The 12,915-nt window shown below is 29.5% G+C and overlaps 1 protein-coding gene across 1 annotated transcript in view; it reads left to right on the forward strand.

Moving 5' to 3' along the window:
- Positions 1-12,915, forward strand: part of LOC147078873 (neurotrimin-like) — a 299,771-nt gene that overhangs the window by 190,831 nt on the left and 96,025 nt on the right. The window contains exon 3 of the mRNA XM_085950714.1: positions 325-532. Coding sequence (XP_085806840.1) covers positions 325-532 — 208 coding nt within the window. The remainder of the gene's footprint in view (positions 1-324; positions 533-12,915) is intronic.

A 12,915-nucleotide genomic window follows, 5' to 3' on the forward strand; every position in this document is an offset into this window, starting at 1 on the left:
AGACTCTATGCATCACTCGCTTAGATTTTAATCATCTTTTATCGGCGCTCCAACACCCTAGTAAAAAATGTCACTATTCCCTAAGGTCATTTTTGTCATTTAAGTAAAGGTAATAATAATCAATATAAAATACTATTTTGAAGAAATTGTTTACTTATTATTATCACCACTGAACTGCAATATGCAACATAGAAATTAATGTCGATAATAACTCAATTATTTATTTGAATGGTACCGAAGAAATCTAGAATTTCAAAAACAATGTCACAGCCTCTCAATTATTAGATATTGTGTAACTCAAATATTGTGTTTTAATATTTCCAGGTGGCATGGCTCCGAGTAGACACTCAGACAATCCTGACAATCCACAACCACGTCATTACGAAAAACCGTCGAATAGGGGTAACCCACAGTGATCACCGCACGTGGTTCCTGCACGTTCGAGAGGTCAGGCCAACAGATCGAGGATGGTACATGTGCCAGATCAACACGGATCCAATGAAGAGTCAACTTGGGTACCTGGACGTTGTTGGTAAGTTGAAAATAATCTACTTATTAAGTAGGTATTGATTTTACATTCGTATGTAAATCAAGAATTTCTATATATTATGTTGGTACATAATTGTGTAATATTGTAATATTTTAGTGCTAAAAATAATATGTTGACTTCCGTCGCTTATAATTGCCACACAGATATTTTGTACTATGGTGGAAATGTTTAGGTATATAACAATATGTATGTATATCAAAAGTTGGTTAATCGATAATTTAGGTATTGATTTAAGAACAAAATTATGTGTATCTATATAAATATGTATGCTAGAAAGAAAATCAAAGTAATCCGATATAATTATAACACATAAAGCACAAATAAATTAACATTATGTCTAATTTTAGAGGACATGTCAAACTTCAAATAATTGTAATTACCTACTCCATAATAATATTATTTTGAGACTTACCAACATTTGGCAGTAGCTCCACAGCTATGTATGTATGTATGCTGTTGAGTGTATTTTTATAGCATGTATCATTAAATTTATAATATTAATAATGATTTTGAATTTGGAAGTAGGTATATCATTGACATTCAGTGTGTTTTGAGTAGGGATTTCAATACCGGTATTTAAAAACTGGTTTTCCAGTATTTATCAATACCGAAATACCGGTTTTAAAATTCCAAAATACCGAAATTTTCTGTATTAAGAAAACATACTAATTTACGTTTTTGAAAATGAATTCGGTATAAGTTATGTGCTGCTAAAATGTAAATGCAACACATGTGAAATATCGAAAAAACAAAATCTATCAAATGTAATATTAATAACATTTATATAATTGTCGCGTTGAATTATCTTAATATAATTTCGAAATAGTTAACAAATGACAAAATGTTCAATTATTCTATTATTATTGATGACTGTACATCAATGGACAATGCACTCAATACAGTAGCTAGCAAGTAAATTCTCGCATAGCGACATTTGCACATGTATAGGTAGACGTCACGCAATTTTCATTATGCGATATCACGCATCGGGCATTTATAGCAATATGACCTTTATTGTAATGGCGTTAGAACAGTTTTTTTAGTGTCAATGTTCATTTGAGAGAACCCATTCGAACCAAACCATTCGGCAGACCCGACAAAAAGCATCAGGAATTTATATCAATATCACCTTTATTGTAATAGCGTTAGAACAAATTATGCCATTCGGCAGACCCGACAAAAAAGTCAGTGTCATTTTTTTCCAGATGCTTCGTCCATATTAATGTCATTACTGTATATGCATTGAATTTAAGAAGTTTTTCCTGCAGCCGCACTTATTTGCACTTGATGAACTAGCCTTTTTGAGGGCTTTTATTAAAATCATCAAATTATTTATAAAAATCAACAGTTCTACAATATTATGAAGGATAGATATTTTTAAATGTCAACATAATAACCGTATGTATATCGGTTTTTGCTATCAAATGATGTCTTAAAGAAATTTTAATAGATATAAGACGTAGTACTTCTTTTTGTATGTTTTATCGAATACCGGTATTTAATGAGAAATACCGAAAAACCGGTATTCACAATTACATTTGGTATTGCAATCCCTAGTTTTGAGCTTAAAACTCATTAAATTTTGGTGTTTATTTTTTCAATTCAAAATATTCGTATACATAATATTATTTATTATAATATAACATAACTATATTTATATAATATAACCTTCGTTTGTGAACATTACTGTAAGTCAGGCACGTTTAAATACTGGAATAATGTCATAATACATTAGTGTTTGCTTGTTTATTCTAATGATGTAGAATCTCAATGAGATATTATGATTAATTATTAAATACACAATATCTCTAAGTATCATGTTAAGTTATACGGTTTTCACGAAAATATTAAATACTTCGTGAGGAAATATTTATGATACTGTTATGAAGGTCTTTCGTATTATATTTATTTACAATTAACATTATACGCGTTTCGCAGTGTAAGTTAGAAAACTGATTCTATAATTTGTGAATCGTACCCATTATTTTAGACATTTTGTAAAGATCAATTTTATTAAATGTTTAAATGAATGTACGCATATCATATCTAAAGCATATAATTAATTCAATGGTAGATGATAAAGTACCCATGGAAAGAGGACATTCCATTTTATACATAGGGTTTTCTCTAATAATTTGCTTATCCCTCAATCACCAACCACGTTTCTATATCCATTATGCAGGCATATACCGTGGCGTAACAAACATTAGGCGCTCTTCAAAGTTGTGCCGAAAGTATCCCAAGAGGAACTTCTCAAGACTTTTGATTGGCGTGCACTAGAGTGTGCGTGATTCCTACTTCGATATAATATTTTACGGTCATTTCTCGATGATCAAAAACCTTGTCGCTCGCCGTAAAATGCCGCAATTTTTTTAAAAGCTCAGAAATTTTTCCTCGTAGATACTAAGTTGCAATGGTCGACCAGTCCAACTGAAGGTCGGACCGACTTGAGAAGCACTTCTCTTTTAACCGACATATGGTGAGTGGTGACACTCATAGAGGATGTGATCGGCATCCTGCAATTCGCCAAATCGGTTTATCTCCATGCGCCACTTCATATAAGGAAAAACCAAATGCGTTTGTCTGCCCTTGGAAGAGGAGGTCCATTGACCCTGCCATGAACGCAGTGCGGTATCATACGCCAGATAGCGTACGACAACTCTTCGATCGGACCGGCTCATGAGTCCAAGACGTGAAGGCAGCGATATTAAGATAATTCTCCAAATAACTGGAACCATACCGTTTAATTATTATAATAGTAAGTCGAGAAGGGCTAGGGTGGTTTTCGACGACTGGGTAAAATACTACATACCAATGACTTAACTTTGGAAATCAGAACTAGAATGGCAAGAAGAAATGTCTTTTCGGTACTACTATAATAATATGGTAGACGTAGACACTTGAATTTTTCAAAATGGTGATATAAAGATTCATGATTCGTATCGGCTGGAAATATAATGTATAAAAAAGAAGTTGTTAACAATGAAAAATAATTAAAAAATGAAAACTATGAAGAATAATTATTATTCTTCTACAACAACGCCTACAGCATTGCGCAAATTGTGTAATGTCTAGTACAGTAGACATAGTCGGAGTGGCTTACAAGATAGGAATCCAAACTAACAAAGCCATAGATTATTTTAGCTTTATTATTTTAGATTCTCGGTAGGCATTTTAGAGTATATTGTCTTTTTTAGTGAATTATTATCATTGATAACTAAGTTAAATATAATATGCAAACAAATTTTACATACAAATTAAAGAAAATTGATATAATTAATATCTCCATAAATTTTTATTTTCTCTATATAAAAAAATACATTATTTTGAAAATAATGGTTTCGTAAAAAATTGTATAATATTTACTTAATAAACAGTTGATAATTTTTAATTTAAATTTCTTTTCTAAATAAACAGTCATCCTACACCACTGTGAGATACTATATCTCACAGCCTTACAAGAGCACAGGTAGTACGCATGCATAAATATAATTTCAATATACCTAAGAAACATAGTACTTAATATTTAAAAACAATGAGGAGCCGGATGGGACATGTCCCCACATGCATTAAGTTCTGTCCAACATGAGTTAGAAAATGACCCACATGTGTTTTCCCTAATTACGGCGAAATTATCTAGTACATATTCATATTATAATTAAATCGCTTTCCAAAATTTGTTAATATTTTCAATCTAATTTTGTCGTTTGATTACTAACTCACGTTAGGATGTCTCCAAATTTTAGTTTTAATGTACATAATAAAAAAATGTTGGTTATATTAATGTGAGATATTTCCTTATATATTATTTCGTTATTGGTTACTTCAATGTAAATAAAAATATTAATGATTTTACTACGTAATAATAACAAAACTTTCAATATTTGTAATCATTGCTATGCGATAAATAAAGTGTATCAAAATTAATTAATTTATAAAAATATACTAAAATGAAGGTGAAAAAAAAATATGAAGTATATTAAATATAAATTAAATAAAAAATAGTTGGTTATTTTAATGTGAGTTATTCTCTTATACATTATTTCGTTATTGGTTGCTTCTATGTAAATAAAAATGCACTTTATAAAGATAACTATGGTCCGTGATAATTAGGCAAGTCAAAAAAAATCTTTGTCACAGATGCAAAAAGAATTTCACACCCCCAAATTGAATAATGAAAACGGCATTATGGCATTTTTTTGTTTTAAAGCAATGATAAGATAAAAATTTGAATAGAAGAGGCACACAATACAAAAGTAACTGAGTCACGCGTAACTTTTCCTTCTGAATATAACGCCTACTTCGCGGTAAAGTTTTTTGCGAAACTTTTGTTCTTCTGACGTTTTATCTCGCGTTTTTCTTTATCTCTCCCGCCATTTTTTTCATTCTTTTTCTTGTGTTCTGCGGTCTTTTTCCGCCGAATGAGCCATTATTTTTGCGTTGTTTATTTAGCTCGTAACAAGAATTCAGTACCACTAACATTTGATAGATAAATATTATGCCTGATGATCATGAGGCCTTGCAAAGAAAATATGGTCAAACACCAACACGCTGAAAAGGCATTTATTATTTTTTCATAACAACAGTATTGACATAACACTGATTAGCCAATGCGCCACTTTACAAAGTATAGATAAAGATACAGTGTATATTATATAATAATCAATTTTAAAATTTAATATAAATAACATGCAATAGACTGAAAAATATTTAATTAGAGTAATACAAACAAAGTAGAGGTTATTATGGAGAAATTTTGATAAATAATCAGAAAATGTAAAACTCGAAAATAGAGAAAAAAATTTTGAGGATTCTAGAAATTGTAATCAGGCAAAAATAATAAAAGGATATTGAAACTGAAAAATAAAGCTGTCGATCGAAACCGGAATTTTAAAAAAAATCTAAAAACACTCAACTTTTCATCGAAAAATCAATAACCCAATCTCAAATTCTCGAAACTTGAATCAAAAAAAGTCCAAAAATATAATCTCTGTAAAAGCTCCAGCAACAGGTAAAATTAATTACTGAATAATATTATATACTTAAACTTAATATATAGGTATCTAAGACGTCCACAAAATCCAAATACCTACTGTCACCTGCCGGATCTGAGTTTGCACCAGTTTCTGATATAATCGTTTACCACGTAATAATAACCAAACTTTCAATAATATTTTTAATCATTGCTAAGCGACAAATAAAATATGTATGCTTTTTAATAAAAATAAATTTACTAAAATGAAGCTGAAAAAAATATAATAATTCATATTATTGCCTGTATGTCGTTTTGCAAATGAAATTTATTTATAACTAAATTCGCACGTCATGTGCTCCACGATTTATTTTTTATGGCTACACTGATATATAATGCCTTGAATTAGTGATACATACCAATCTAAAATAATATTCTTGAAGTAATGAAGATGTCGAAGTAGGTTACCTACCATTTTTACAACGTTTTTCTTAGCTCGTATTCTTATTTGTCCGGTGGTTCTTTGTCCGGTGCAAATCTTGCAATCGATTTTTAACTAACTTCCCGACTACCTAGATATTTGAAAATTTTATTAAAACACGATGCCAATGCATTTTTAAATGCTTTCAGCCATCTTTAAGTAGGATTAAATTCATTTACAGTTAATTCTGTTTTATATGAAAAGTTATTTCGACACCATTATTGATTGCTATGCGGATGGTCCTAGCAACTAAATTATTAATATATACGTGCGTTACTATGGAAATCAATATGAATGTCAAAATGACATTTCAGTATTATTTCTATCAAGTACAATTTTTCTTGATCGTTTAAGCTAGTCAAGTCAAGTCTATATGATTCAACAGAAAATTTAAAACCATTGTACATAAAAAGTTCTTTTTATCTTGTAATTATTTCTATTTAAAAAAAGTAGTTATTACTAATAAGAAAAGATTGGGAACCCATTTTAATTAATTGAAAGGATGATGATTCGTAGTTAGATATTTAAATAAGAGACAGAAATGATGCAAATTAAAATAAATTCAAAAGTTTAAAAAAATGCAATATCAATTATTACTGTTGCATTAAAAATACCTATTTATCTCTCTATTTTATCAGTTTAATCTCTTTGGTGGGATGGAATATTTTTAGCTTTTGGTAGGCGCTAATTTGACTACGTTTTATATTTTTCTTTGTGGTTTACATAATATATCAGTCACTATGCTAAGTTTCAGTTTTTTTATAAATATTTAAAAATTGATACTTGGATCAAACACGGACTTCAGGTATAATATAAATAAATTACAAGATAAAAGAACTACGTTATACATATACAACGTTTTTAAATTTTCTGTTGAATCACATAAACTTGACTTGACTAGCTTAAGGTGACGCATCAGTGAAACGCCAAATAATTCTCAACTGTACGCGCGACGAAATTTTGTACTCGCTTCGCATTCATAGAGAGAACGTTGAGTCAGACATACGTCACTTTGCTGCGTGATGGCGACGGGCCAATTAATTCTAAAATCGTGTAAAGATGACTAAAAACGTTACCCATTTACTTTAAAAAGAAAACATGTCAATGAATATATTATTATTGTTACTAATAGAATAATAAACAGAACGTAAAATGGACGTATGTTGGATTTATATGAGAAATAATATTTCGTTTGACAGGCGTCTTTTGCACCCGCGACCCGCAATCCGCACATCGCCTAGCAACGATCTTTTTAGACCGTGCCTCAACTAATGCATGGCCTTAAGCGATCAACAATAATTGTACTTGATAGAAATAATACTGAAATGTCATATTGATTTCCATAGTTACGCACGTATACATTAATAATTTAGTTGCTAGGACCCCAGACCCCTAGCAACCAATAATGGTGTCGAAATAACTTTTTATACAGAATTATATACTTTTATATACTTTATATAACATAATTAACTGAAAATGAATTCAATTCTACTTAAAGATAGCTAAAAGTATTAAAAAATGCATTGGCATCGTGTTCTGATATATTCTAAAAGTTGAATATGTCTAGTTAGTCGGGAAGTTAGTTAAAAATCGATTGCAAGATTTGTACCGGACAAATAAGAATATGAGCTAAGAAAAACGTTGTATAATAGTTATAAGTATTGTCAAATGTACGCTTTAAAGATTACATTTGGCAGGTGATATAAAAAAATGTAGAATATTGGTTGTCAAAAATAATAAAATAAACAAAACTTTGGAGGCTTTAAATGCAGATAACAAGGAATTACAAGGAGGTGACATAAAACTTGAGTTAAAAAGGAGTGTAATTTATTAATACATCTTTAATACTACAAAATTCTGCATAGTTTATAATTTTATTATTTCCATTCACATTAATAAATCTGTTAAATTTTATTTTTAAGTAGGTAAGTATCTGTGTTTTATTATCTATCATTAATGTGCAAATTTATTTTAGCATCTTTCAAGAGTTTGTTCGACTGAAATCTCAATTGCAATGTTAGAATAAAATCATTCGTTTCATACAGAATTAGCAAGTCAGAGAGAAATATAAATTTATTTCTCTTTGTAGGATATCATTGCCACCTAAGTGTTGGACGAGATAAAGTTTTTCACAAACACAAACTTTTCTCACTGCAAACAGTTTGTTATTTATGTACGAATTAAAAACTTTCCTTCAACTCCTTTATGCTAATACTGAAAACTCGTACATTAACTATATCGACTTATAAATTATATATTTTTTTTTTTGTATAAAACTATTGAAGCGTATTTTTGTCAGTTTCAACACTCTGCATTGCTTGAGAAATATAATTATATCACAATATCACCGTGACTGTGACCGCGGCTTTGCACAGAAAAAGTGCGGTCCTGAGCATTTAATATTTTTAAGCTCTCTCCTTTAAAATTCAAAACTATCAGAAAAAATATATAAAATATTTGTTTTGTTATACGGTAGTTATTTATTTATATTCAAAAGCTATTCACGATTTCGCATAAGTCATTATTTCGGAATAATCGAATATAGAATGAGATACGCATTGTATGTATATTACAAACTTAATTTACCTGCTATTTTGTAATATGTATGTCATTTATTATTATAAATATCTTAAATAATTTATTTATTATGCACATATTCAATATATAATGTACTTATTAAATAAATAAGTAATTATGCACAGAAATTCCGAATTCACGAGGTCTAATTTTAGATTCATGGCAAAATTACGAAACGTCCTAACTATTATTTTTACTTTTTTTTTGAAAATGTTTATTCAATCATCTTAAGTCTTTATATGTGCATAATTTAGATGTATTTTATAAATCATGCATTGCTATAAACACTGATAAAAAATGTACACTCAATATGACTTTTTTCCCAGCAATCCCGGCGTCGGGATAAAAAATATTAATATTGAAAACCCGGTTTTGGAAGTTTTCTTCAAGATTGAAATATAAAGAAAGCATTCCCTGCTCAAGATGAATCAGAACAATCTAAGGACACATCGAAGGTTATGAACTGATTATGCAGACCCGACAAACCAAGCAAAGAAAAGAATATACAATATATTTTTATTTATATTATTATAATTTCTATAGACCTAATTAATTATTTTAGTTGCAATACAATGCAACATTAATTAATATTATTATATCATTAAATGACGTCATTAGAGTTACCACTTCATAAATTTACACTCAGGTTTAGAGTGATTATGATTTAATATATTCTAACAATATTTTTTTTACATAATATATTATTGTATATTTATTTATTTATTACAACATATTATATTAATACAAGTTAATATCATTTGGTCTAATTTCATGCTCTGTGTAGTAAAAAGTGCAAAATTATGAAGTGTTTACTACTTTATCTATTAATTGCTATGCTGTCATCAAATAAATATAATATTTTATAAATTCTTCTTCTTTATCGGGCCCTCAGTTATTAGGTCAAAATCTGATGATTTGGTCTTTGAGTAGGCATATCCATGGCTTTTTTCCACACTCCTCAAATGTCAGAAGAAAGTCTGTAGCATACAAAATTGTTTCAGTACGTCCATCTTCATGGCTCCAATCTATTTATGTAGGGACCCATATGTTATGAAATTAACACATTATAATTATTATACATAATTAAATAATAACTACCTACTAAAAAAATCATAGAAAAAACTACGGCGCCGATGGATATGAGTTCATGTTTCGCGGTTGAACAAAAAAAAATAGTTTATTAAATGATTAGCAAGTGCAATTACGTTATAATAACTAACATTTTGATAGCCTGACGTCGGTTAGTAGTGATTAATATAACTGATACTTTGATTTTAGTCACATAAACCAATTATCAATAACAAACGCAATTTGGTGAACGCTTCAATGTGTAAATATGTCGAGTTAATTTTGTCGTAATTAGATAGGACAAACATGATATCTCAATTGGTAAATCAGATTAGCGCAAATTCAATGAGTGCTAGTTTGAGTGTCGATTGAGCGTCATATTATTTCGAAGATTTTTTCTAGTAGTCTGAGGTATTATTAAATTATAATATACTTTTCATAATTGTATTTATTTTATTTATCTTAGCTATATACAGTTATAAAGTAGATAATAACATAATGAAATTTTGAACACATATAAATATTTGAAAACATATCATATATACACCCACTAGTAAACATTTGCTTTTCCAATTAAGCTAAGGGCATCCTACTTAATCACGACAAATTTAACTAGTAGTTCTTACATGAAATGCTTATGAAATGGCGTTAATAATATTGGATCGACTTTTGTGTATTAATTAATTAACGTAGGTATCAATTAAATGCCTTAATTACTAACCGATATCCAGATCACTCCAATTTTTTTAGTTTATTGCGGACGTGAAGATCTCTTCAGATAGTTTAGTAAGTCCGTATTGTTTTTACATATTATATGTAAGTAAATTAATTAGAATCATTTATGTTTGTTCCTCTCGTGTTGTGCTCCTTTCTCCGATGGGCATTTTTTATTAAATTAAGTCTCAGTTAACTCAGTCAAAGCACACTTGAATACGTGGCGACTTCAGTCTTGGACATCTGCTCCTAAGACATTCCCAGATATAAACAACTGCTGATGCTTCACAGCTATACGCAGGGCCACGTGATTCGATTAAGACCGTTTTTGATGCGGGGCGGATTGTTTTGGAAGGGTAGTTTTAGGTAATTATATCGTACGAACTAGTTTATTAATGAAATTGTGATAAAATTAAAAATGCACTTTAAAAAGGTGTATGAAAATGTTTACTTTTATTTTTCTGCATTAAATAGCAATTTTATTTAAATGCAAACATTCTATTACCTACTTTTTTAAGCTCTTTCACAGCAAGCGTTTATAAAAAAAGCTATAAAAAGGTGTACTCTCAAATTAAATATTGATAATATCACCAAGACATAGCGCCAGGTGTGAATTTGCATAGATTTGCAAACGATTTGCATTTATTAGACTAAAGATAAACTGAAACCGAAGCAGGAGCTTTCAAAGTTTTTAGATAAAATAATATTTTAATGGACTTTTCGGTTTTATTACGACGCGGTCCATACAAGACTCTAAAATTTTCTTTACCGTTAATGACGAAACCTTTAATAATACGCAATGAGATACTATATTCCAAACATATAAAATATTCATAAACGTCATAATATATATTTTAATACCGTTAGTATGAATGACCCATAACAGTTTTCATTAAATAAATTGAACGAAAGCTTTCATTTTTTATATGTATTTTCTTCACATACGTTCATACGTACAATTATTATTAATATATCACATCGCTCGTAGCATAAGGGTTAACGTAGTAGATTATAATCTGATAGAATCAACGTCGTATCATCACACACGGTTTGTTTTACATGAGGCAAAACTTGCCGTGATACCTCAGCAATTTTTTTTGGTCTGGGATTATTTCGGGAGCAGTTACACAAAGCTGAGGTCACTACATACTTAAGCAAAATATATTTGACTATAATTTAAGTGATTTGCGCCAATAGAAGATAGTAGTAGGTATAAATGAAGAAAGCGGTTAAAGGGGATAAAAATAAAATAATATTATCATACAAAACTGTCGAGTAGACTAGGTGAAGAGCGGCTCTCGTAGTGCAGTGCGTAAGGTGGTGGCATTTTATCCGGTAGTTCTGGGTTCAATTACCGATGAAGTCATAATAGCCTGGGTGTTTGTGATTGTTTTACTTATATTACTAAATACGCTACTGTCATTGAGCTTCTTGGCCTGTTGTAGTGTTATAACGAATTTATGTATATATATAAATTATATATTTAAAAAAAAATACACTAAGACACACGCAGTATAATGTCGCAACTATGATTTAAGCTTACATGTGTAATACATAATAAGGCAATGTACCACACCAAACTATTATTTCTCAATTCAAATTTAAAATTATTTATATTATAAGTACATAAAATAATTTTTATCATAGTTGTGAATGTCTTGTATTTTTAATTTATAAAGTGCATTATATTATTATGTATTAACAATCACACCACTTAGCATAACAAGGGTGACACACTTTAATATTATGTATGTTTTGTTGTCAGAATTTCCTCAATCATAATCTAGATCAATAAGGTTTGTTATGATTTGTAATTTGCGACATTGTCTCTTGAAATATATAAACTGCATTAAATTTGTATAAATCGTCATTCCACTCGAGTCCATCACTCGGAGCACTAATCATCACCCCAAATATATATACTTTTAATTGCAAAAGATATCATGGTCGAAATATGCAACTTTGTTAAGCTTTATAATAGCTTTAAAAGTGTTCTTGTCTTATTTGCTCGGCTTACAACTTCTCGCAATATCTTCCCGCGATATTTTCATGGTATGCCGAAACAGTCAAATCTCTAAAGCCTCTATTCGTATTTTTCCATTAAAATTAATATACTATTTTGAATATATTTCTTTAATTTATGTGAGCTTACATAATAATAAAAATAACATCACGAAAATGACATCAACTCGTTAAAATTGAAAATAAATATTTAAATTTTATATTTGAAAAGCTCGGTGAAATGAATTTCCATGCTTCTTGCCGTACTGTAGTATAGCCAAAGTGCAAGCGAGTGCATAACAGAATTGCTCTACAGCTTGTAGGTATGTTAATATATTATTTAGCACGGGTCTGAAACCACTACCTATAGAGATATTAGTTAAAGAGATATTCCATTTTAGGATTAATTTCAAGAATGATAATCTTACAAAATTTAAAAATAAATTATTTTAACGTCTACAAGATATTTTTCGACAGAAAATCGACAGATGATTCTGTTGTCACACCATTAGCAAGACTATAAAAATATTTCAACTCAATTATATATAGGTA

The sequence above is a fragment of the Rhyacophila brunnea genome, unplaced genomic scaffold (genome assembly GCF_057557595.1).
Source record: "Rhyacophila brunnea isolate RB1 unplaced genomic scaffold, BYU_Rbru_1.0 scaffold_10, whole genome shotgun sequence".
NCBI lineage: Eukaryota > Metazoa > Arthropoda > Insecta > Trichoptera > Rhyacophilidae > Rhyacophila > Rhyacophila brunnea.